Source organism: Engraulis encrasicolus, chromosome 15, assembly GCF_034702125.1.
Source record: "Engraulis encrasicolus isolate BLACKSEA-1 chromosome 15, IST_EnEncr_1.0, whole genome shotgun sequence".
NCBI classification, from domain to species: domain Eukaryota; kingdom Metazoa; phylum Chordata; class Actinopteri; order Clupeiformes; family Engraulidae; genus Engraulis; species Engraulis encrasicolus.
The window spans coordinates 37273659-37299825 of NC_085871.1; the positions used below are offsets into that span (position 1 = coordinate 37273659).

Sequence of the window (26167 nt, forward strand, 5' to 3'; positions counted from 1 at the left end):
TCTGGGTGCTTACAACACAACTTTGCGATTCAATACCCTTTATCGTTTTAATTTTTTGTTGCGTTATTCAAAGTAAAGTAAAGCTTTCTTTTATTTATTTCCATTCAGAAAAACATGTTATACAACATCAGGGAAGCGCACACAGAGTAGTACGCGTGGTCCTAAAGCCGGTTGTGTTGTTGTCCAAGCAGTGCGCGTGTTGCTACTTGTGACCAAATGCTTCAGTGTCGATCATTGTCCAGATTTTTTGACACAATGGAAAAAGTTTTATTGGAGCAAGGTTAATTCCCGTCAAAGCATCAGGTTTTCGTACACTTACAATCCTATCGCTACCCAGCTGTTAAGCTAATCGACAGCGTTTCCCGATTTGGAGATTCCCGATTTGGAGCAGTGGGTCTTAACCACTTCAACGAGAGGGTTTTTACCCCGAAGGACAATAATAAACCCCAAAACATCCTTAAAGGACTAATCGAGTGGAGTAATGGTCGTAAACACGATCCACTGGTTCAGGAAGGGCTTGCGGCTCCACGACAATCCTTCGCTCAGGGAATCCATTCAAGGAGCGGACAGCGTCCGCTGTGTCTACATCCTCGACCCGTGGTTTGCAGGATCGTCCAACGTTGGCATCAGCAGGTGGAGGTATGTACACAATGCCTTGGTCATATGGTGTCTCAGAGTTAATCATGAAGCAATTGAAATGTCTTCAGGTGTGATATATTCGGTTACAGCTATGCTTTGGTATGGTGCGTCGACTTGAGCGTACTGTATTTGGATGTGCGCATAATTAAGATGCATTGATCGCTAGTGGCAAAGTAATACAGTTATGACTATTTCAGATGGCTTGGTCATATGGTAACTCACTGAGAGTTTATCAGGAAGCACTTAAAACGTCTTTTGTCATGATATTTCACAGCATCTATGCTTTGGTTTCGTGCGTTCATTTGTGCGTAATTGAATGCGCGTATGAATTAGATGTGCAGAATCAGGTGCGTTGGTCACTGTTGTGAAAGTATTACTCTAACATAACTTCAGAACAAGCATATTGCACAAGATAATCAGCACAATCAGCATTTTGCAATGTGATTACCTGTGGTCCCTGAATGTTTTCAAGGGCATTGTGTTTTGGCAGTGCAAGGGCATTGTATGCCATTACAATCTGGAATGCTGTATGTTTAATTCTGAATATGCTGTGAAATACACCGGTACTCTCCTCCTGCGTCACCATCTTTTGTTGTTTAAACAAGTGCAGTAGGGCATGATTGTGTGGTTGGTTGTATTTGTTTAACCTGGCTCTCGCCAGATGAATGTGGTTCTGCCCTGTTCAGTAGGGATGCCACAAGAGCCGGGTTAGTAATTTGCTAGGCACGCACTGAATCAGTGTGTGCATACTGTTTTCCCATTTAGTGAAGTTAGGGAAAAGTGCAGGAAACTGAGGCCAATGGATTGAAACAAGTAGTATAGCTTGAAGGGAGCTCAAAGGCACTATAGAACAACTTCACCATATAGAGTTTTTCTCCCACCTCAAATGGTTCAACTGCTTGAGGGGAAAAAAAGCTCTGCAGTAACTTTGATGACTTCTAGTGGCCAAAGAATGTAGATGGAGAGTGACATGGTGACATGGAGAGTGGCCCCTGGTTGCCACAGAGCCTCCAAGGCGTGATCAAAAGTAGGCCTACAGCGGTGGCAGGAAGAGAGAGGGTGGACTGAGGGTCTCTGTCATAGAGTGAAACACTTTGTGACTGACTGTGAAAAGTAATCATCAAAAATTTAGTTTTTACTGTATATAAGAAGAGGCAGTTTTCTATTTTGAGTACTGAGGACCAGGGTGCAATTTGTCAAAAAAAAAGAAAAGAAACGGTTTTAAAGGTTTTAAAAGTGACGTCAACAGAGTAACATTAAACTCAGATTGAAATAATATTATATATATAGAAGAAGTGGACATTTGAAATCCAGAGACACACGCGCACCACAAATCGCACCCAGCTGAAGATGTTATTAGAGCATCTGTCTGACAGGTCAAGGATGGATTCATGGATCTTGCTGCTTTGAGGTGCAGGCCGGCCTATTATCATTCAATGAATAATCATAAACTGTGGACATTAAAAGAGACAACCTTTTTGTTTTGCCTCGTCATGTGACGTAGAAGTACTGTTGTGCATGAGTTTGACAGTACATAGTTGCAAATGAATAACATCACAAAAATCGCCATAACAGTACTTCTACTTAATACATCTAAGTTATACTTATAACATGGCTGGCTGTGGGTTCAGCCAAATGGAAATGTGTTGCGTTTAAAATGACAGTGCACACATTGTTACGCAATGAAATGACTCGTAATTATAGTGAGATATTGTAATTATACAGTTACTGTAATTATGTAGCTTACCTATTGCAGCCCACAGAGCTTTATTTATATAACAAATGGCATGGGTTTTCCGAAGTAATTTATGTCTAAAACCCTCTGAATTGAGACTTAAACCTCTTAGATGGAGTCATTAAATTACACTGAGCATTCTTGACTCGCGTCAGAGTGTAGGCCTAAACAAGAAGATGCAAAAGTACCCGAGTAAGCCCATAATAACTTTGCCACGATACGGTCCGTTGACATGGCAACACATTAGAAGTGGAAACGGCAACAGTCTAGGCCTATTTACACAAATGTACTAATTATGCCACATGTGTTTTTAATAAGCTACACTTCCAGACATAACATTGGCTAACATCAGCATCTTTGAAACCCAAACATTGTCAGATTTGGTCTTGACATGAACTTGATCTTGATTGTCTGTCTTTAGACTTGGACTTCTGTTTACTGTAGCATGTTAAGCAATTGCATTTTGTTTTGCTTTTATTTATCTATGTGGCGGATACCCACAGCAACATCACATAAACCATACCCCATATGGAATGGGGTGCATAGTAGTGAGATACGTCATATATCTGCTACTTCACTCACCAGAATTTGCTTTCACTGGGAAGAATCTACGGAAAGGCTTGAATAAAACATTGGTTTAGTAGAAAGCAGTAGGCCAAGTGAACGCCTCTGAGTCCTCCTGTGTCAATTATTGTATCTCCCGACAAAAATAATTTCCAATGTTTAATTGTAATGTTTAATTTCTAGTATTTGGACTGTTGAATAAACCCAACCCTGACTATTGTGATACTAAGCATGTGCCTGTAATGATGTGAAGAACTGATTTATCTCTGAATGCTCCTGTCCTGCTCATCTCAGAGATGTATCTCCGAATGCGCTCGCTTGTTTGCCACTGTACCAGCTGTAGCGAGGTGGTTTCTATGCTATTGTAATTCTTAGCCTGATCTGATGCCTCCCACCACTTAATTTATGATGTGCTGTGTTAAGACTCATGAGACCTCTATGTTCAACCAAGCGGGGGATTACCATGCTGTATATATTTTACTGGGGATACCGGTTTTGTCTGCCTTGTCTGTCAAAACTTTCAGAGGTCAGAATGTTTTGAATGGTGAGCTTAGAAACTGTAGAGGTTAGAAACGTAATTGTTCGCATGCCTGAGGTACTGTTGGTCAACTTCTACTTCAACTTCAACTTTTCAACTTTATTGTTCCCAGAAGGGGCGATTAGGTGTGCAGCAAGTCATAAGCACATGGGTCAAAGACGAAACAGGGTTTTCAGGACTCCAAAAAATAAAACTGTTCCCTGACACCGTTCTTCAACTTTTTTGGGTACATTGGAGTGTAGAGTGATTAAGTTTATTATTTTCTGTTCAGAAAATAGTAAGGAACATGCATTTTTACCCCATTTTTACCCATAAAATGTCATTCAGTGTAATACGGTGTTAAACAGTTGATGATGCAAAAAACATATAGATGACGTTAAAAAACTGAAATAAGCTACATAACATAGTAAAGGGCTATATTTAAGGTCTTCATCAAACCTAAAAAAATCTAGTAAAAGGCATTTGCAAATAGTTTTTGCAGTGTTTGTAGTCTTTCACCGAGTGCATTTCACCCATTTGGCTTTAAGAAGTTTTTCTACGGAAGAGAAAATCAGTTTAAAATACACAATTATTCATATTTTTGTATGCCCCCGCATGTGTTGTGTGAAACAAAAAAGTTTCGTAAGAATTTGACTTTATTTTCACATAAAAATGTGCATTTCACTGAATGACCACAACTATTACACTGAATGATGCCTTGGCAAAAAAGCCTATATAAACAGCTACTTTTCATTGCTATCATATTGTTACCATCATACTACAGTACTCAACGTCCTGAATGAGTGACAACAGAAATAGATGTTGTCAAATAATTGGTATTTTACTTAATATTGGGGCATTAAAACGTGTTTTGAAGAACTTCAAAGATCACAAGCTTAGAGGTAGGCTACAACTTAGGCCTAAAACAATAAAAAAGAAAATGTTGTCTGTTAACCTGCATATTTCGCGGATCTCGATTAGGGTGTTCTGATAATTCATGTACAACTTCCAAAATCCCAGAATCTACCCAGTAATATGGTTGCTATATGGTAATAACAAGGTTGTAATGGAAATAACAATAAAAGTCATAATTTCAAGTAGTATCATCATATTATTGTATCTTATAGTAATATTGCAACTTATATTGCCGTTTTGATTCTTAATATACAACTATGAACTGATTACACTGAATGAAATGGCCCTTACACTGCATGTCACTGAATGACATCTCTTACACTGAAGGACGACCAAATACTTTTCACCTTATTTTTACCTTTTTACAAGCACACAGTTAGTCACCTACATGAAACAATGACTTTGACCCACAATGTTTACTATGTCTATTTAGAAAATATGCTTGTTTGGATGAATATCTGAGTATAAAAGTATTTTTGACATTTCACTGAATGACATCTGTTTTTGTGGACGTTGCTACCACAAGATAAAAATACAGTTTCGACTATTGAAGAACAAGACTCCCTTTTCATCATCACTTAAGGGGTCCCTAGGAGTCCTTTTGATGAAGTCACAAATTGTTGTGTGACTATCACTTTTTATTTTGATTTAAAAGCACCATGTTGATCTTATTACACTGAATGATATCTAAGGAATTGAAAATCCGGACAAAAGTCCCAAGATTATTTGAGTATCAAAACAAAATGGTAATGAAACGTGCTTTTAATACAATAACAAGAACACTTCTAGAATTATGCCCAGAGAGTGAAAAAAGAATTTTGTTCGTCATTTTGCACAATTATTCAAGGATGTATTCATGATTTTTAAGTTCGGACCATTACACTGAATGACATTTTTGCACTTTATGAGATTATTTCACACATACATTGACAATTATTTTTCTTTAAATGTTACTGAAATGAGACACCAGACTATGCTGTTTATCAGCATAACATTCAAAATTCATTAATTTACTTTTTTGAGTGCGGAACAAAAAAAATGCACGTCTCGTCTTCGACCCACATTTAGACAGCAAGAACATATACCAGAGGACAGACATAAAGTGCAGTGGTCAATAAAAGGTTAAAATGACCATAAATATGGTTATAAAAAGATCAGGTCAGGGTGGAAGTGTTGTCTCTCTGCCTCTGTGTCACCTCTCTTGAGGTTATGTAATGTGGAGTAGGTGTGCGCCATGGCTCTACTCTCAGCATCATGAGTGCAGACCCCCCCCAATTAAGTAGTCTTCTGCCTTGCTGGGATGTACACTGTTGTATAGTGAGTGTTTGGAATAACCTAGCTAGCCAGCACTTCATTTGGGGAGACCGCCAACAGACACTGTAAATGGTTTGTTGAAATTCACTTTTCACTGTGTTTATTGTGTTGTGAGTCATCATCTGAACTAGACAGTTTCCCTGTCTGCAGTTATCTACAGAAGGTTCACTAATCGTTTCTGCACACAAATGTAATCTGTGAAATCCACAGAACCAAACTGTGAAAGTTCCGTGCACTGACCTTACTTGTGAGAGTCAGATTTTGTAAGCAAGTAAATATTTTGAACAGCTGTGGGAAACTCAAGGGGTGTCTGAGAGCCTGTGAATGTTTGTAGTGTGTGAGGTCAGGATGTCTTCACCTGTCCCCCATTAGTGGCGTGCATTAGATGGTTTAGTTATGACCGTAATCATAATCCTCTCCCAGTGTGTCCCCCAGCACTTCACTGTTCAGGTACCTTGGCAACAGAGGCCCACTGTACCACCTCCACTAGGTCCTAATTTTGCTTTCCCAATGTAGTTTATCGAGTTGATTTACAAAAATTGTACAAGATGTTTACTTTATATTGTTATTAACTGTTATTATTATCTACTACACAAAATGGCCCATCGTGGTGGTTACGTGTCTCAGATACCAACTAAGCTTAGCTTAACCCCCTAGCTACATTGACTAACACGCTTTCTGCGCCAAACACTTCTCTCCTGTCTTGTCAGTCACATGGAGGTTTCCTTTCTCCAACTGAAAGGTTGTGTTGAAGAGGTCATTCTCACCTCAGTTCCTCCATCTTGTGGTAATAGAATACTTTGTAGAATAGAATAGAATAGAATACAACAGAATAGAATAGAATAGAATAGAATACAACAGAATAGAATGCCTTTTTTGGTTACTATTCACATTAACGTTTTACACGATACACATTCACAATGGGATTGAAAGCACTCACTTCAGTGCAGACATTAAATGGATATTCGGTCGGGGCCATTACTGTCAAGAAACACAAGACAAGGAATTCAACATGCAATTTCTTTATTGAATAGTTATGAATTAGATTTGGCGGTATGGCTATGTTCAGAGGAGTCTCCTGGAATTCCATGAGCACCATGGAAAGGAAGGATTCAGGGGACAGCAGCGGCGTAAGGGAATACTCACCCAATTAAGATTAGAAGAGCAAACAATTCCTCCATGAACAGAGCAGGCATGACATGGAGTAGCCCATGCCTTGTCCTACATGACAAGGTGGAGTTGGGGAGGTGGTGGGTTGCAAAGAAGCGAGAAGCCAGAGTTGGAACAGCAGGCAGTTGAAACAGTTGAGAGACTTGTCTTCAGTCAAATACGAAGAATAGCTCATTTAAATATTGTCTCATTTGTTAAAGTGATTAATTAACTAAAAGTTACACAGTCCTTCTTTAAGGTTTCTGAGATGTGTGGAAGTGGTCAGTTCAATGTTGACATGCCATGGTCTTTGTTAGCGTTCATTAATTCATACTTGTCTGCATGCAGGCTTAGGTGGACGCTATGTTTCTGTGTTAAGACCAGCCGTAGCCTAAATACGTCTTAAGCTTCATGTGCTGTTTCACTGCGTTCAGCAGAGCAGGGGACATCTCCTGCTCGGCAGAGCCTGGTATTGCAGGTTTTCCCACCGAGTTTTTGCAGAATTTTGCAGCCACAATACCTCTTGCTGTTTCACTGCGTTCTGCAAAGCAGGGAACATCTCATGCCTTCCAGGCCAGAGCTCGATGTTCCAGGTTTTTCCACTGAATGTCGGGCCTTGAAAACAGAGGTTTCGCAGACGCCACTCCCAGCCCAGCCAGGTCATGCCCTGGGATGGGGATGTGCTCTGAACGGGTGTCTGTTTTTTCCTACGTCCTTGTCCAAGAGCTGATGTCAGTGTCTGTTTGGCTACTGGAGAATAGGAGGAGTGGGTGGACCACCGTCATCATCATCTGTCTTAACTTTCTCTGTAGCCAACTTCAAAGCTTTTCTGTCTGGTTTCGACTAGTAGGGAGAGGGTGTTCAATTTTATCCATGTTTGTGTTGTGGACCTAGGACATACTGAGCTTTTGACAGAAACTGCATTTCCCATCATCATCATTTACTGCCAACTCCAAAGCTTTTCCACCTGGTTCGGGAGAGTTTGTCCTTTTTTATTATCTCTGTGGTTGTGTCGTGGATGGAGAATACTTTGAGCTTTTGAGTTGTTTAAACACAAACAGCATTTATTTGGTACAGTCAGCTTCGTCTACTTCCGTTGGTGGAGAATTGAAGCGCTTTTGAACGTTCACAACTAGAGCAACAACTAGAGCAACTAGATGATGAATGACGTGTTGTAGACTAACAAATGGTTTGTTTTACCTGGGGAGGGAGAGGGAGAGAGAAAGAAGGACTGGAAGTTCATGCCATCCCTGTCTTAGACTGTGATAAGCAGCATCCGTTCTTGTCTCACATGTATTTTTTTAAAGGGAAAATGGTCTTTGATCTATAAACATTCAGAGACAGACATTCAATTAGAGAGTGATGTGATTCAATCATCATCATTGTTGTTTCGTGTTTGAGTTCTGGAAATTATTTTCATCTTAGTCTCCTATAGGCTGTAATGATTGAATTGATAACACACAATTTCATACACAATGTAGTTGCTTTGACAGTTTCACGATTGTTTGGAATTTTGACTTGAAATGATTCCTTTCAGTATTTACAAATGGCATTCAAACTACTGCCTCCCTCCCATTATATCAGACCAAAAAAAGCTATTTAATCTGGCCATTATCATCACTTAGTAGTAGTACCACTCACAGGCAAATTGCCTCCCGTCATACAGAGAGGTCACAAGAGACTGTATTTAATTCCATTAGTGTGCAGTGATATTACAGTGTTTGGTCTGGAAAGTAAAGCACTGTACCTGTTGTCCTTATATGGCACTAAGGGATGCAATAATTTTTTTTATGGAAGCATTGCAGGTGCCAATTTTGTGCCAAGATCTGGTCGGTCGTATTTCTCATTTTTTTCAGACATTGGGCTTTTTCACCTCTAGTAGCTGAAAACGGTAATTGACACCCTCAATACTTAAAGTGTGGTTACTGTGTACACTGGTAACTGTTACACCCCTTTCAGTGTGTCAGTGACTTTTTTAATTTTTGCTCTATTCTTCTGTCTCTTACTACGACGCGCAGTGCTGATGCAAATGTATTCATTTATTTATTTGCACATGGGGAATGCCTCTTGAGAAGTAGCATCTCATTTTCATTAGGGTTCCCGGCGTAAATAAAGACAGGTTTTAAGATACATCTTACAAAGTGCCTTCTACTGTAAGTTTTCTTGTCTTTGTGATCAGTCTTTCCAACGATTCTTGATTTGAACAGTCCGTACAGGCTGAAGTAGACCAGTGTTTCCCTGTGGTCGGCAGGCTGTATGTGGGCTACCGTGACGTGACGTCAGTGTGCTGCGTACTGTACTGAATGCCTGATGGAGGCGTAATGGATGGTGGTGAGAGGGCAGGCAAAGGGAACAAGAGGGGGAGTGGATGGCCTTAGGACCAGTCACACTGACACCCACGCACTCACAGAATTGAAATGAATTTTGTTGTTTGGTGTTTGTCAGCCTGTGTAGACTGCTCCAGGGCCTGATTGGTCTGTCCCCTTAAAAGTCTCTCCGGGTTGGTTTGCTTTTTTATTTCTCCACAGTTTTCAATGAGTCATAAAAGGGGGGCGGTATGTACAACATTGAACATTTTTTTTGGCTGTTTGTCCATAATGTAATGACAAGGCGAGGAGGCGTACATGCCACCCACGGTTTAAGTGAGGCACCTTGATGCAGGGGAGATGGTTCAGCATGTGACTGTAGGTCGCTTCATACCATTAGAAAACAGAGCGGTCATTACTGTTTCTTTTTCCTCTAAGGTTTTGATGATCGACTCCATTTTCATTTATTGCCGTTTTTTTCACTCTTATTCCGTTCCATGTAAAAATGTCAGTTTTGCCCAGGCTATTTAAAAAAGTGGGAAATTACTGCAGACAAATTTGTTGTCTAGGATTTGTTGCTTTGGAAAAGAGATGCCGGTGTCATAAGCATGTCATTACAGTGTCATAATAGTGTCATGACAGTCATAGAGAAGTCATGAACATTATGTCCATGTCATAAACATTTTATGACTGTTGGCCTTAAGTGACATTTGGTTATGGCAAAGCTGTTTTTGCTAAAACCGAATGTCACTTAAGGCCAACAGTCATAACCTGTTCATGACATGGACGTAATGTTTATGACACGTGCATAACTGTGCCATGACACTATGACACTGTAATGACATGCTTATGACAACGGCATCAAGTAAAGCGTTACCAAATATTCCATCTGGTGAATTTTTTTTAAATGGTAGCAGCCTTCAGCTCTGACTCATGTAAAAATCAGTTTTGAGTCTGCTAGTCAGTTGGCTTATCTTAATATCAAAGTAGGTTTTCATAGTCTGAAATGGACAGTATTGCCAAAAGGAATGACAACGCCTACAGAGAACTCATAATTTCACAAATTGCACATGAAATGTGATTGTTGTTCAGTCAGCATTAGCAAGCGTCGCATTAAAACTTGATGTCCTGATGTTGGATAAGCCCTTAGCGAAACCAGGTGCCTGCCAGCTTTTGGCTCATTGACTCTGACGCAGACAGTGACACTGAGAGATGCTGTTCATGTCAGTCTGTGATTATAAATATAAATAATAGTAACTTTTTTAATGCCGCCTTTCGGAATACCCAAGGTCGTGTTATATGATATGCATATGTATGTACTGTATGTGTGCATGCATGTGAGTGTGTGTGCAGTGTGCACAGGATGCATATGGGGAAGGGGGTCTGTGAAGCTTCCGTGAAAAGTTTTGCTTTGAGGTGCTTCTTGTACTGGGTTTAAACGGGGGTCACACTGTATGTCAGGGTGTAGTTTATTCCACAGTGTGGGGGGATACATCTCTAACAATGATGTTTTTTTCCCCCATTTGTTAAGCACTTTGAGTTGCATGCCTTGTATGATACAGTGCTATACAAATATTATTATTATTATTATTATTATTATTATTATTATTATTATTATTATTATACCACAAGGTCAGCTATGTAGTTTCAAATGTGCCATTAACAGTAACTGGGAACACTGATGATGGGCTAGACCCGAAACGTTTGTCCCCTGTCTGTCGGTTTTATTTACTTTTTTCGGCTTTGTTTAATACAGTTTTTGATTCTGCATTCAGCTCCAGTGTGCGACTCCGTTCTTCCTTTTCAAATGTGCCATTATACATGTGGTCCATGCCATACATCATTGAAGTTCTCTCCTCATTTAACCCCTACAGTAGCTACGGGGACTTAGCTCGGAGCGGCACAGTAACTCCCTGTCTGATGTACCAGACAACCGGCTGTTGCACACTGGCTTTACCCTCTTTCCCAATTCCACTACCACTGTACTGTTGTGGGCCTCCCACATGTCTGTGTAATCAATTTCTGCCGTAACACAAATTGCCCCTTTTTTATGACTTAAACTATGTATTTCCACTTTCACCAGTCAGTCAGTATGCTCATTAGGCATTGTAGCTGAAGAGGATGTTGTGTCTAATGACCACATCGGTCTATTACAATTAATTCTGAGACCAGTAGAGTGCATAGTTATTTTGATTACTGACCGTTCGTGACATGGTACGTTTTGCTGATATCTGATGATGGGGATGGTCTTATTTACTTGCATTTGTTTTTTTCTGCTTGCATCGCAGTCCTATCAACACTGTCACGTGTTTTGAGGTGGTAGAGTTATGGACTTTGGCGTTATGTGGATTGTTTGCAAACCATATATTAACACGGTTTCAAAGGTCTTCAAATGTTGGTTTTGTTTCTGGAAAAGTGTGCAGAAATGGTCTGGCATACATTGTTTTGTACTTGAGTGTTTTTTTAGAGTAACCTTGGAAAGTAGGCCCAATCACAACTTATTATTCAGTTTTAGTTGGCCTTGTCCCCCCCCCCCCCCCCGAGTTGTTTTTCAGATGACAATAACCTAGGTTCCACTTCAAGTCAAGTCACATTTATTTTTATAGCCAATTTTATGCCCAGAAAGGCTAAACACAATGTACTCCACAAAAAAATAAATAAAATAAGGCAAATGTGAGAATTAAGATGAAATATAAAATGGTGAAGACAAAGTTAAAACAACATAGCACCAAGCCAGTGGCTTTTGTGTCTTGTCTTCAGTCTTGGTTGTGTCTTATGTCATGAAAACGCAGCAGGCCTGCACAGCAGCAGATTTGAGGAAATGCCGGTTGAGAGGGAGTGCTCTGCTCTCCTTTCCTCACCCTCATGGCAGACACGATGACGTTGGCGAAATAGAGTAGAAGGCGAAAGTCTACCCTACACCGTACAGTATAGGTTATGCAAGAGTTCGGGGCATCGAGCCAAGGCAGCATAAAGTGTGTTTCTGGGTCACACCCTTCAGTACTCGCGAGATGAGAGCCCGTGAGATGTTTTTTATGGTGACGTTAACGCATGACGGGCCTATGAGCAAACTGCTTCCGCATGACCGCCTTTTAACTGCTTTGACTTCTGTGCCACTGGAAGTTTTTTTTCTTCTTCTTGTTGAACTTGGTTGCTGCTTCTGCTATTGCAGCCGTTGCTCCTGCCCCCACTGCAGGGCTGGGCTGAGACAACCCAAAACAGTCCGGGCATTTTTGGCATAGCCACACACGCACACACACACACACACACACACACACACACACACACACACACACACACACACACACACACACACACACCGTCTCTCTAAGGGAGAAATTGAAACAAGCAAAGAAATATAAAACAAAAGTATCTTCCCGAGGACTAATTGTCCCACCAGGAAAATGCCCTATATTGAAGAAAATAATTCCACCCCGCTTCAGACATACCGTATAGTCTAGTAGTCTGATGAAGTCACGTCTTGGTCTGAGCTGATCGTTTACCAGAAGCGCTCTCTTCATCCAGCCAAATGTGACCGCATCCAGTTGCCATGTTTCTCTTGTTTGAGAGCCGTTTTTACTCAATACCTTTCACTGCCATCTAGTGTTCAAAAATCAGGATTACCATTCACCCCCCTCAGATACTTTTCATTGGTCTTTCCCTTGCTGCATTGGTTTAGGAACATTTTGTTCCTGTTTGTACTCAGTAAATTGCCGTGTGCTGGAGCAATGCAATCTAATGATGAGAACGTGGAAAGTCCTCCAGTAGGCCTACTTTTATGTTGCCAGTAATGACCATCAATGATGCCGTCAACATTTCATTATGGCTGGACATACTATGCTGCAGTGTCTTGGCAGTATCTTGTCCTTTTGATTTCTTCTCCTCCTTGGGTACTGATTGATTGACCTTATATTACGTAGAAATGAGCCTCAGAACTTTGTGTAACCTTGCCCTGAGATTAACTTGTAATCAATCTGAGTCAACGTGTAATCACCTGAAGACAGTGTGTGAACTATGCTGCTTCTATGCAATTGACTGATCCTCACCTCAACCTGTACCTGCCATAAGCAAACATAAACCTGCCTCAAACACAGAGCAAATAAAGCTCACATATTACATTTTGCTCACTTTCAATGCTATATCTTGGTGCTGGGTCATGAGATAAATATTTTCTGAGTAGATTTGTGAATTTCATTATTTTCACTCACTGCATTGTTTGTGAACAGATTAGTTTGTTTAAGCATCCAAGGTGTGCTGCTTGTTCTTAAAAGTAGATTAAAGATCTCCACACATGACCTTTACTGTTGCTCAAGCAACAAAGGCATTGTACTGTTACGCTGGGGACCCAGGTTCGATTCTGGCCCGAGGTCAATTCCCTCTCCCCCCCTCTCTCACAAGATTCCTGTCTCTCTCTCTTAGACGGTCCTGTCAATAAAAGTATGTAAAGTCTGAAAACATCTAAAAAAAAAAAAAGATTCCACATATGATGTGATGCATGTTCACTTTTCTTCTCTGTTCTTCTCAGGTTCTTGCTTCAGTGTCTAGAAGACTTGGACGCCAGCCTACGCAAACTCAACTCTCGCCTGTTTGTGATCCGAGGCCAACCCACCGATGTCTTCCCCAGGCTCTTCAAGGTAACTGTGGTATTTCATCTCAAAAGCTGAATGACGTATCGTAATGTAAAATCTTTTGTATTTGAAGGATCAAAACTGATCTTCACACCATCTTAACTTGTTTTTTACATGTCGAGCTGATGGAGGAATACCAGTCTAAATGTGGATGTTGTTCTGCAGCAACGAACAAACAGCATTCTATTCTGTACAATCACAACAAATGAATGTGACCATTACTTTGAAATCCAAGTGGCTATATCTCTAGGTCGTCCTCAGACGAGCCATACATCGTTTCTTCCAGTCATCTCGTTTCTCCGTATATATTTTCAGTTCGCTGGTACTCTGCGTTCCTGCGTCCTTCTTGAGTATGTCCACATATTTTTGTGTGGGACATCCTCTTAACTGGCACCTACATGACGGTTCCCACAGCACTAGTTTGCTGGCTGACAGTTCTGGGTGTCTTTGGCAGTGTCCTGCAAGTCTCATTCTCCTTACAGTATTTTTCTCGCTCACCCTTGGTATTCCCTCATACAGGATTTCATTGGTTATATGTACACTATCGCTGATGTGAAGCACTGCTCACAGTATCCTGGTGTAGCACCCATCAAGGGATTTCTCTAGGGTTGGCTTCAGTGTCCAGCATTCACTGCTATAGAGGAGAACAGATTCTACTGTTGCGTAGAAGAAACTAAGAAGAAGACGCTAATGTGGTTCTCTTTCATTTGATTCATTCGACATCTCCTGTGGGAGGCACTCTTTGTGCAGACCATTCGCCGAGATGTCTCATTCATCTCCCTCAGAGAACCGGAGTTACAGACGTAACCTTGAGTTTTTGTGTGTTTGTGTTTTTCCCAACTGCCATGTCGTTCAGGAGTGGAACATCTCTCGCTTGTCCTATGAGTATGACTCGGAGCCCTTTGGGAAGGAGCGCGATGCGGCGATTAAGAAGCTGGCCAGCGAGGCTGGCGTGGAGGTCTTCGTGAGGATCTCCCACACGCTCTATGACCTTGACAAGTAAGAAGAAATACAGTCTTTGTAGTGAAGCTAAAAGAGACCACATGTTTGATGGTTTTTTTTTTCGTGAAGGTCAGTTCCTATGCCAAGCACACTCAATGTGTTTATGAGGTGAAGACAAAAACAGAAGCCAATAACAGAAAAATCTGAAATGACTGCAGTTCATTCAGAGAAATCTAAAGTTGAAGAGAAAATTTAAGATAAAGAACTTGTGAAGATATTCTACAAACCATATAAAAAGTATTAACACACACCTCTAGTTTGATCTCTCTCATCTTTTTTCGTCCTGTTGCTCCTGTTGAGAATAACAAAAACTTACTGTGCGGTTCATTCAGAGAAAGTTGAAGTTGAAAAGAAAATGGGAGATTAATCTGATCTCCATCTTGTCTTTCTTCCTCCCGTTGCTCCTGCTGTAGGATCATAGAGCTAAATGGCGGCCAGTCTCCGCTGACCTACAAACGCTTCCAGACCCTGATCAGCCGCATGGAGGCGGTGGAGATGCCCGCTGAGGTCATCACGGCCGACGTCATCGGCGCCTGCACGACGCCCATCTCAGACGACCACGACGACAAGTTCGGGGTGCCCTCCCTGGAGGAGCTGGGTAGGTGCCACCCCCTTCACCCTCCTATCTACGAACTACTGCTAGCCGTCTTTTACCATGCCCTTGTACTTAGTTCATTCATACAGAAGGTCTAGAACAACCAAATTGAGAAACGTTAAGTGGAGGGCTGGTTGAGCGTCATTGAAATTTGAAATACGCATCATATTTTATCCAATCAACGGTTTGAAAAAAAAATGGTGATTCAAATAAATTCTGCGGGTGCTGGCCCAAATGGTAAACATTCCAAAACTGTGCAAGTGGTCTCTGTGATATCATTGAAAAAAGCCGAATTTATCATTTGGACCAGCACCCACACCACTTCATTGAAAAATAGTGAAACATGCTCCCTGTAGTAAAATGAATGGTGAGAGTATTCCTTGTTCTTGTTCCTCATAAAAAAAACCTATTGTGAGCTCACAGGGGATTGAGCCAGTACTGGGAGAAGAGCTATTTCTAGTCTTTCCGTTTCACATGTGTTGTGCATCATTCTTAGAAAAAAATGCTGGAAAATTCAATAATTGTGGCTTGGTCTGGAAGCCGCTTAAGACCGCCAGTGTAACTTGTCTCTTGAAAGGCCAAACATGGTAGAGCCAATCTCTCTCTCTCTCTCTCTCTCTCTCTCTCTCTCTCTCTCTCTCTCTCTCTCCCTCTCTCTCTCTCCACCTCTTTCATAATAACCTATATTTAGTTTTGGCTGCTTCTATTTTCTGCCGGTGTCGGGTTTTCCTGTAGACATGTGGTATTTTGCGCATGTGTGGTTTTAATTTATGTGGTAGTGCTTGTGTGGGTAGGCAGCTTCGAGGGGCACCAAAAAGTGATTCTCACCTCATTTGTTATGGTTGTCTTCCCCAGGCTTCGACACAGAGGGTCTCGCCTCCGCTGTATGGCCTGGTGGAGAGACGGAGGCCCTCACTCGACTGGAAAGACATTTGGAAAGGAAGGTAAGGCTGCCAGCACACTCTCAGCACTTGCATGTGCAAACAGTAGCAAGTTTGAGTAAAAAGTCTGATTACGGGAGTGATTTGGCTTAGTGGGCTATGGTGCCATACCATTATGCAGGTTTGACCCAAGGTGATATCCCAAAGCTTCCCCCTCTGTCTCCAGCTCTTTCCCTGTCAATATTTTTCTGCCTTTATGAAATAAAGGCATGAACGTCCAAAATATATTTTAAAAAATCAAAACTCTGGTTACACTCTCTTTCAACACTTGTCAGTTTGATATGTTTACTCCTCTGTCGCCTTTCCTCTAGCTTAGCTGTACAGCAAACTTTACAATCACTCTAGAATGCCTTGAGTGTCTGGCATGAAGTAGATTTATAATCTCCCTAGATACACATTCCTCCTCCAGGGCAAAAGTGCTATTGATGAATTTTGAAGTTGCTTTTTGGCATTAAACGTCCCTATAGGCGGTCATGGCTGCTTAAGTTAATGAAATAGGTATGTATATCAGGCGACCTTAGACCCAAGTTTAGTTGGGTGACCAAGTTCCGTAGAAAATGTTGGCTACTAAGGAGTAACTTTACATATTTTGCAGGCATAGGTGGCCAACTTTAAGCATCCCAGGATGAGCTGAAAATACAACTTTATACCGACAATAGAGCTAATAGAGTAACACCAATCGTCTGATGGACGCAAAATACAAACTTGACAATGATGACGTCCTCTCTAATATACTATAGTAACTTTACACCAAAAGCCTGGCAAAGTAACACTGCCTGATTGTTGTTTGTATTCAAAGGCAGGGATTGCAAACTTTGAGTGCCACGGGATGAACGCAAATTCCAAAGTTGATAATGGTGGCCTCACTAATCTAGTTTTAAATCATAGCCAGGCACAAGCGCATGGGTAGTTGATTTGGTCTGATAATTGTGTATGTTATTTGCAGGCATGGGTTGCCAACTTTGAGCGTCCGCGGATGAACGCCAACTCCTTGTTGGCCAGCCCTACGGGCCTCAGCCCCTACCTGCGCTTTGGATGCCTCTCCTGCCGCCTCTTCTACTTCAAGCTCACCGACCTCTTCAGGAAGGTGCGTCATCTCTCTTCACTCTCCACTCACACAGGAGCAGAGATCTATAAAGTAGAAGAGGAAGTACTCTTACAGATGTAATTGCGATACTGGGGTGCATTTCTCAAGAGAAGTTTTTAGCCTGTTAGCAACTTCGGTAGTTGCTAATGGGAAAATGCATTGAAAACAACAAAGTAGCTAATGTAGTAAGCTACTTTGGTTTCGAGAAATACACCCCTGGTATAATGATATGGGACTGAAGTAGTCTCACGGTCATGTAACAGCCTGTTAATGTGCTTTTTGCTTTTGTTAAAGGATCCCACTTTTACGTCAGCATTACTCAACTAGCGTGTTGTTGTCTAGCAACGCCATTTGCTTAAGTGACTTAAGACAACTATGCGCATCGACACCCACTTCACACACACCCCACAGCCTCTTGATTGAACAGCACAAGGCCCATCTCCTTGTTGGTAATGGACTGAAGGGCTCTTCAGTCATATGTGACAAAAACATGATGTACTGTACCTACCGTGCCTACCAATAATAGGATGGAGTGAGCTTCATAATAAAAGGTCTCCCTAAATAACGGCGGAAATGAAAACATTGGCACAAGAGCAGAAATGAAAAACATTGGATATAGATGGAGCGGCCCTAATGGATGACGTTGAAGGGGACTGGAAGTAAGACATTTGTACTTCAGCTTCTGCTGTATATTTCGATATTTTTGTTATCTCATCCACTAGAAGGCTGCAGATGGAAATGAACCATTTTCAAAATCTAGTACAAAATGTGTTTTCCGGCACAGTGCGCCAACCTAATATGGGCAACATCAGAGAGAGTAGATAAGAGAGAGGTTCCATTGGCCCATTGTGTCCGTGTTCTATTGTCGCAAGGGGGGGGGGGGGTCGCCCTTTTAGCCAGACCTAAGGACTGTTCTATTCACGTTAGGTGTCCATAGAAACCTATTATGTTGGCATATCTCTATATACTTAAAGAATCTCTCGCAACATTGCCCAAGGGGAAGCCAGATTCGAATACGGCCAGGGGCATTTCTGCCTGCCCCATCTCTGTCCCTCATGCTCTTCCTGTTTCTCTTCACTCTCCTATCTGAATAAAGGATAAGAAGTCCCAAATCAAATGTAACCGTCAATGTTCAAACTGTCAGAGCCACGACCAGGGTCTATATATACTGCCTCTGCATCCAGCATGCAAGTTGGTCATCTTGAAAAGTGTTGGCCTACAAAAGTTTATCAGTTCATATACCTATTATAGAACATTACAAGGGAAAATTAGTCAAATCCGTCCACCTGTTCAAATTTTTTTTCCACGCAATGAAAAATCTATGATGTACGGATGCACAGGCTTGCGTTCGGTGGAGTGACTGTAGAACAGTATGCCTTCAGCATCTTCGGACAGAGGAATAATAAACGTTATAAACCAAGGAAGAAAAAAAAATGAACTCACTCTTTTTGTTTGTTTGTTTGTTTGTTTATTCCCCCACCTCAGGTGAAGAAGAACAGCTCCCCGCCACTCTCCCTCTACGGCCAGTTGCTGTGGCGTGAATTCTTCTACACGGCAGCCACCAACAATCCGCGCTTCGACAAGATGGAGGGCAACCCCATCTGTGTACAGATCCCCTGGGACCGCAACCCCGAGGCGCTGGCCAAGTGGGCCGAGGGACGCACCGGCTTCCCCTGGATCGACGCCATCATGACACAGCTGCGGCAGGAAGGCTGGATCCACCACCTGGCGCGCCATGCCGTGGCCTGCTTCCTCACCCGCGGAGACCTGTGGATCAGCTGGGAGGAGGGCATGAAGGTAGGCTGACTCTGCTTGGAAGTCCAGAAGAAGGGTTCCCAAAGTCTTTTCTAGGTCGTCCTCAGACGAGCCTTCCATCATTTCTTCCAGTCATCCCGATTCTCCATACATCTTTTCATTTCACTGGTACTCTGGGTTCCTGTGCCCTTCTTGAGTATGTCCACATAGTGTGGGACGTCCTCTTAACCAGCACCCACGCAACGATTCCCACGGCACCAGTTTGCTGGCTGGCAGTTCTGGGTGCCTTTGGCAGTGTCCTGCAATTCTCATTCCCCTTACAGCAATCTTCTTGCTCACCCTTGGTATTCCCTCATGGAGGATTTCATTGGTTACTGTACATGTGCACTATTGCTGATGTTAAAGGATTTATCCGGAGTTGGAACAAGTTTGCCTGATTTTTGCATGTTTGGGATGAAATACAGTCACTCTAGAGCAAAATCAAGGCAAAAGGATGCGTTTTGAGAAAGTTTGATAATATCACGTTAGCCTCGTTAGCCATATCAGCTATGCAATATGAAAGATGCGGGCATCGTTTTTCGGCGGTTACACACATTTCAAAAACACAACATTTTAAAGTCTTGCACAACTCAAAACAACGTCACACTTACCTCGTAATATGTTGAGGGTATCCACACATAAACCAAAGTGTCCAAAGTCCTTCATGTATTCTTGAAAGGTCTGCAGAATGTGTCTTGTGAACCTACTACCTTGAGAATATCTAAATTACGGTCAAGACAACTATTTGACACTAAAGTCCACCAAGTAGATTGCCGAGTGCGTCGCACCATCAGCTGTGGTTACTCGCTATGGAAATAATCATAGCTGATGGTGCGACGCACTCGGCAATCTACTTGGTGGGCTTTAGTGTCAAATAGTTGTCTTGACCGTAATTTAGATATTCTCAAGGTAGTAGGTTCACAAAACACATTCTGCAGACCTTTCAAGAATACATGAAGGACTTTGGACACTTTGGTTTATGTGTGGATACCCTCAACATATTACGAGGTAAGTGTGACGTTGTTTTGAGCTGTGCAAGACTTTAAAATGTTGTGTTTTTGAAATGTGTGTAACCGCCGAAAAACGATGCCCGCATCTTTCATATTGCATAGCTGATATGGCTAACGAGGCTAACGTGATATTATCAAACTTTCTCAAAACGCATCCTTTTGCCTTGATTTTGCTCTAGAGTGACTGTATTTCATCCCAAACATGCAAAAAGCAGGCAAACTTGTTCCAACTCCGGATAAATCCTTTAAGCACTGCACGCAGCATCCGGGTGTAGCACCCATCAAGGGATGTCTCTAGGGTTGGAGTCCAGCATTCAGAAGAAGCTAAGCTTGATTTGACGTGGAGATTGGAGTTCCATACACTGGCCATACCGTTCAGGGCCCTCCATGCAAGTGCCTTCCTCACTTTAAGATCTTGCTCAGTTGAGTTGACCCATGAGCCCAGGTATTTGAAGTCGTTGGAAAGCCTAGAATTAAGTCTGGATTTTTTGGAGCATTGACCAAATAAGGGAGATGGTAGTAGTCATTTCTCAATGCTTCTATATACCCTCCAGGAGACAGATTTTTTTGCAAGCTTCACATTTTGATGACTAATGGAAAGATGGATCATGCAAACAAGACTTAATTACTGAATATTGAAAATCCATGACTATTGTCCTGGTCTCCGATGTGACAGTCAAGTGTTTGAGGAGTTCCTACTAGATGCTGACTTGAGCGACATGCATAGAAAAACAGTTTATGTCTAACGAGACGACTAATGTCTGTTGCCACTAATGACTACTGTACCCGGCTTCAGATGCTTAATAATATGTCCACTAATGATGGTTGCTCCTGTGTCCTTTGTGACAGGTGTTTGAGGAGTTGCTGCTGGACGCGGACTGGAGTGTGAACGCGGGCAGCTGGATGTGGCTCTCCTGCAGCTCCTTCTTCCAGCAGTTCTTCCACTGCTACTGCCCCGTGGGCTTCGGCCGACGCACCGACCCCAACGGAGACTACATCAGGTACAGTAGGCACACACCAGCCTGGCCATCCATAAAGCTTTAGTGACTTTAGACTTTCACTGCTACTGCCCCGTGGGCTTCGGCCGATGCACTGACCCCAACAGAGATTACATGAGGTGGGGTGTCTTGCTTCCCAAGACTCCCTTCTCTCCATATTTCAATACTTAATTTCTTCCAGATCCAGGGGGTGCATATCACAATAAAAAACAGAATAACCCTGTAAGGACTGTTAGAACTATATCATACGGAGGCTTTTTCAAATGCCCAAAACTATCTCTACTTAATCAATTCAAACAAATTGACATGCTTTCATACCAATGTCTAAACTATTCCTGCTTAAGTTCACGTCACTTAAAGTTCAAACAGCAACATGTGATTACTAATCAACTATTGTGAAGGTTAATTCCAATGCAGTTGTATATGTCCATTAGGGATGTGTCCATAATATGTAAATCATTAAAATGCGTCTGCTTTATGTTTTCCCTTCTGTATTGGCAAGTAATGACGAGGCAGATGGGCAGTGATGAAGCAGTTTTGCTGACATTGGTCTACTGCTCTCACATGATCTCTCCAGTGTCCCTCTAGTCCCTTCGCTTTGCGTGATCTCATCTCCTGCTGTGTGTGTGTGTGTGTGTGTGCGTGTTTCCAGGCGCTACCTGCCCGTCCTGCGGGGTTTCCCGGCCAAGTACATCTACGACCCGTGGAACGCGCCGGAGAACGTGCAGAAGGTGGCCAAGTGCATCATCGGGGTGCACTACCCCAAGCCCATGGTCAACCACGCCGAGGCCAGCCGCCTCAACATCGAACGCATGAAGCAGATCTACCAGCAGCTGTCCTGCTACAGGGGACTGGGTGAGTGTCTGGGATACTGCTGTTCACTATAAATAGTGTTGCACAAATTTACCATATACTGGACTACATAATACTGGAATAGTATTAAAGTAATTTTAAAGTAGTGTTTTCTAATTGTAGTCCTCCTCATTGGTAGTATGACTTATCATTTGTTACTTAACCTAGTATTATTTCTTGTCAAACAATTTATTTGACGGTCTGTGATCTCTGATTCTTTCTAGGCCTGCTGGCCACAGTGCCGTCCAACCCCAATGGGAATGGCGAGGGCTCCAGTGCCATGATGGGGTTCCCCAGCGCAGACAACACGGCACAGGAGGCTGTGGCCACCACCTCTTCAGGTGCGCTACGAGATGAATTTACTTATAGGAGACAATGTTAACTCTTAACATGAAGATGTTAATATAATATTGTGAGCCATTTTTCTGATGGTTGGTTATCTATGTTTTTCACACATCACCTAAGCTCCTGCGACTGCGCCGGTAGTTACAATGTCATTTTGCCATGTGATTGTAGGGTACCAGATGCAAATGGCATGCCAAGGAGAGTGGCACAGTGGGACGATGGCATACACCCAACCAGACCCCAAAACGGCCGCCAATCAACGAACAGGTGAGTCTCTCCACCAAAACACTAATATCTACTATAATAACGAGGACCACTCAAACAAACACATGGTGTAATATCATCGTAAAACAACAAATGGTCAATCAAATTAAACAGGAATAGGGAGCCTCCTTTAATCACTGAACAAAAGAATTAATGACAGTAGTAACTTTCGTATAAAGGGTTGTGTGATGTAATGTGACTCGAGGCAGTTTTGCTGTAATTTATGACACCAATAATGAAAATTAGAGAAAGCACCTGCGTGGTCAGGCAACAGCAGCAACAGTATGGTGTGAAATAAATGAAAATAAAAACGCCTTTGCGTTCTTGTCTTTGTGTTGTGGCAGGGTATCCAGGCAACAGCAGCGGGATGGTGTGCTACAGACAGGAGCCCCAACAGATGACTGCCGCGTTAGTGCAGCAAGGTATGTACTGTTGCCAAGCTTTTACATACGTGTACAATAGAGAATAGATGTCCATGTATTAATAAAGGACTTTTAATACGGACTTCAGAGTGCCTCGGACCCTCTCTCTCTCTCTACAAGTTTGCAACTTTGGATACCGATGAGCACTTGAAGATTTACACATTATTACCCCACAGATGCACTCATCCATTCTCTGTTTTCTAGAACTTAAATTATGCTGTCCTTATGGTGAGAAGCATCCAATAAATCAATCAAAATCTATTTATAGAGCACAATATCACAACTATTCAGTTGACTCAAAGTGCTTTAGAAAACACACACATACACATTCACACACCAAGAAATCTCCAATTGTCTGGGGTTCGTGCGAGGACACACACACACACACACACACACACACACACACACACACACACACACACACACACACACACACACAGTAATAATAGTCCTAATATAGATGTGTTAGTAAGGTAGCCTACTACCACTGGAAGCCTATGTAGCTCTACTTATCTGAAAGCCGTTATCAGATCTTCCATGCAAGGAAGACATCATGCTATCTTGTCCGAATTCCTTCATGCCTTCATCATGGTCATCAATGATCTCATCAATGATTGTCATCATTTGTAAATCTCTCTCCACTCCCACCCCAACCTCAGAGAAAGCCCTTCCCCCGTGCAGCACGCTTGCTCCTCAGAACAGCTTTTACTTAGTCAGACAGACGCAAACATTAACTATATTCTCTCTCTCTCTCTCTCTTTCTCTCTCTCTCTCTCTCTCTCTCTCTCTCTCTCTCTCTCTCTCTCTTTCTCTTTCTCTTTCTCTTTCTCTTTCTCTTTCTCTTTCTCTCTCTCTCTCTCTCTCTCTCTCTCTCTCTCTTCCTCCTCCTCAGGGCGAAGCCTGCCTCCAGTCAGCACTCTTGCTCCTGGCAAGCGGCATATGGAGGACTCTGGACACAGCACAGGCTCTAAGATGCAGCGACAAAGCATCACTTAGCAAGGTGAGGATTAGCGCCAATCACTGCGGAGCAGGGGGGTATTCCAAGAACCTTGCTCAGTAGTAAACCAAGTGAAGTTAACGTTGAGGTAGTGGTAAATCATCTAATAGAAGAGCCTGGAGTCCTCATTTTCAAACAACACTCATGGGCTATCTGCATGTATTAGCATGTTTACTGGTTAACTTCGAATACCCCGCAGGGTCTCTGTTCTTTTGCGTTAATAACAGCATTTAGTCAATTAGACATATATGTACAGTATGTCAATCACTGCTTTTAATTATATAGATATACTGTGCATAAAAATATATGTTAACGACTGGTTTTCGTTCATTATTTAGATGCAGGTTGCATATTATTCAACTTTAACATACATTTTGTATTTTGTTTTTTTTTTCTCCAGGAATTGGAATGAGGCCAAATCAAATCATGAACCCTTGAAAAAACTAATTACACACACACACACACACACACACACACACACACACACACACACACACACACACACACACACACACACACACACACACACAGACACACACAGACACACACAGACACACACAGACACAGGAAAAAATCTGACTCACAAGACAAGACACCCATGGACCGGTGAAGCTGTTCTCTCCCATTACCAAACCTGTTACATGTGCGTTTTGGAGGACGAAGGAAGACAAAAGCAGCCAGCAACATCCACAGATATGGCCAGACTGCACGTTTCTTTTATCTTCTTTTTTTCTTTCTTTTGTGTTTCCTGTAAAGCACATCCATGTCGTCTAAAAGCCGAGAACTGAACTGTCCATCACTGGTGAGGCGTGTCCTCTACGCACCTGACCAATCTCTCCTCCCCTCAGCAACAACATACTGCCCCGTGTGGCCACATGCTGCCACTGCAACACCTGATGTTGCCTGAGCCATCATTTGGAAGGCTCGGGCTCTGAAGACCTCTCTGTCTGTATATAAGGATCTGTTTTGGAGTTTGACTCGCATACAAACCTGTACATATTTGTTATTGTATGTGCATTCTCTCTCTGTTTCTCTTTCTTGCATTCTTTTTTTTCTTTTTGTGTAGTCATAGGGCCATTGATATATTTTTGATATAAAGAATCATTGTGAAATTGGTTTTACTCTGTTCTTTATGACTTCAAACATAAATGTTATATATATAAAATATTTAAAAAAAACAAAAAACAAAAAAGATTTTCTGACTTTGCCCTTTCGAGGGTAAACAATGCTCCGGGTCTTGCTGGCACACTTACCCCTTTCTTAGCCCCCTCCCCAATACTGCCTCTCATACCCCTGTGTTATGCCCTCGCCTATGCCTTCCCTGAACACATACACACAAGCCACTGTGTTTTTGTTGTTTGATACCCGCACTTCATATGGTTGAATTCCGCAACATCTCACCACATTATTTTCCGTCCCTAATTGCAACCCTGTCCCTTGGCTCTCCAATCCCCCCCCCAAATCCACACCCCACCCAACCCAATCACGGTGTTCTGCCTAAATGGGTAACCCCATCGAGATGAGCTATGAGTAGGCTTACCCCCTAGGTATCCACCCTAGGAGTGCGTTGTAATGGCTTAGTACAGGGGTGGGGAACCTTTTGCATTTGAAGGGCCACTTCAAATTCTTCCGAGGGGCCGTGAAAGTCCTCCAAGGGCCGTGCTATGAACACAAACCAGGATTTTCTCCTTCACTTTAGGCCTATATTGAAGGCAGCCACATTTAAACAAACACCACCTTCTTTAGGTTCCCTGAATATAACTTAATTGTATTGCAAATGTATTTTCTAAGATTCCTTTACAAAATGTCATATTTCATGTGAAGCTGAATAACATTAAAATTATATCGGAGGCCTCGAGACATAGGTTCCCCACCCCTGGCTTAGTACCTCAGCTTGACGGGTAGCTTATGTCGGACACCGTGTACCCATACCCCTCCTTTCTCTTGCTGGTATTGGCTCCCTCTCTTGTGATTATCATTGTGTACTACTTCAATGTATCATCACTTTGTGCTTCTTCCTCCTTTATGTTGTACTTGTTTAATAAATAAAATTTATTATAAATGTGACTTTTCGCCGTTGTCTTGTCATCACT

General features: G+C 42.2%; 1 protein-coding gene across 1 annotated transcript in view; it reads left to right on the forward strand.

The window, feature by feature from the left end:
* Positions 1-26141, forward strand: part of LOC134464016 (cryptochrome-1-like) — a 26426-nt gene extending 285 nt beyond the window's left edge. The window contains exons 1-14 of the mRNA XM_063217455.1: positions 1-639; positions 13665-13773; positions 14624-14766; positions 15183-15367; positions 16220-16308; positions 17252-17392; positions 18878-19189; positions 21046-21197; positions 21847-22049; positions 22271-22387; positions 22563-22658; positions 23000-23077; positions 23970-24077; positions 24475-26141. The exon at positions 1-639 is cut by the window's left edge and continues 285 nt beyond it. Coding sequence (XP_063073525.1) covers positions 482-639; positions 13665-13773; positions 14624-14766; positions 15183-15367; positions 16220-16308; positions 17252-17392; positions 18878-19189; positions 21046-21197; positions 21847-22049; positions 22271-22387; positions 22563-22658; positions 23000-23077; positions 23970-24073 — 1887 coding nt within the window. The 5' untranslated portion in view covers positions 1-481 and the 3' untranslated portion in view covers positions 24074-24077; positions 24475-26141. The remainder of the gene's footprint in view (positions 640-13664; positions 13774-14623; positions 14767-15182; positions 15368-16219; positions 16309-17251; positions 17393-18877; positions 19190-21045; positions 21198-21846; positions 22050-22270; positions 22388-22562; positions 22659-22999; positions 23078-23969; positions 24078-24474) is intronic.
* Positions 26142-26167: the final 26 nt, after the last annotated feature.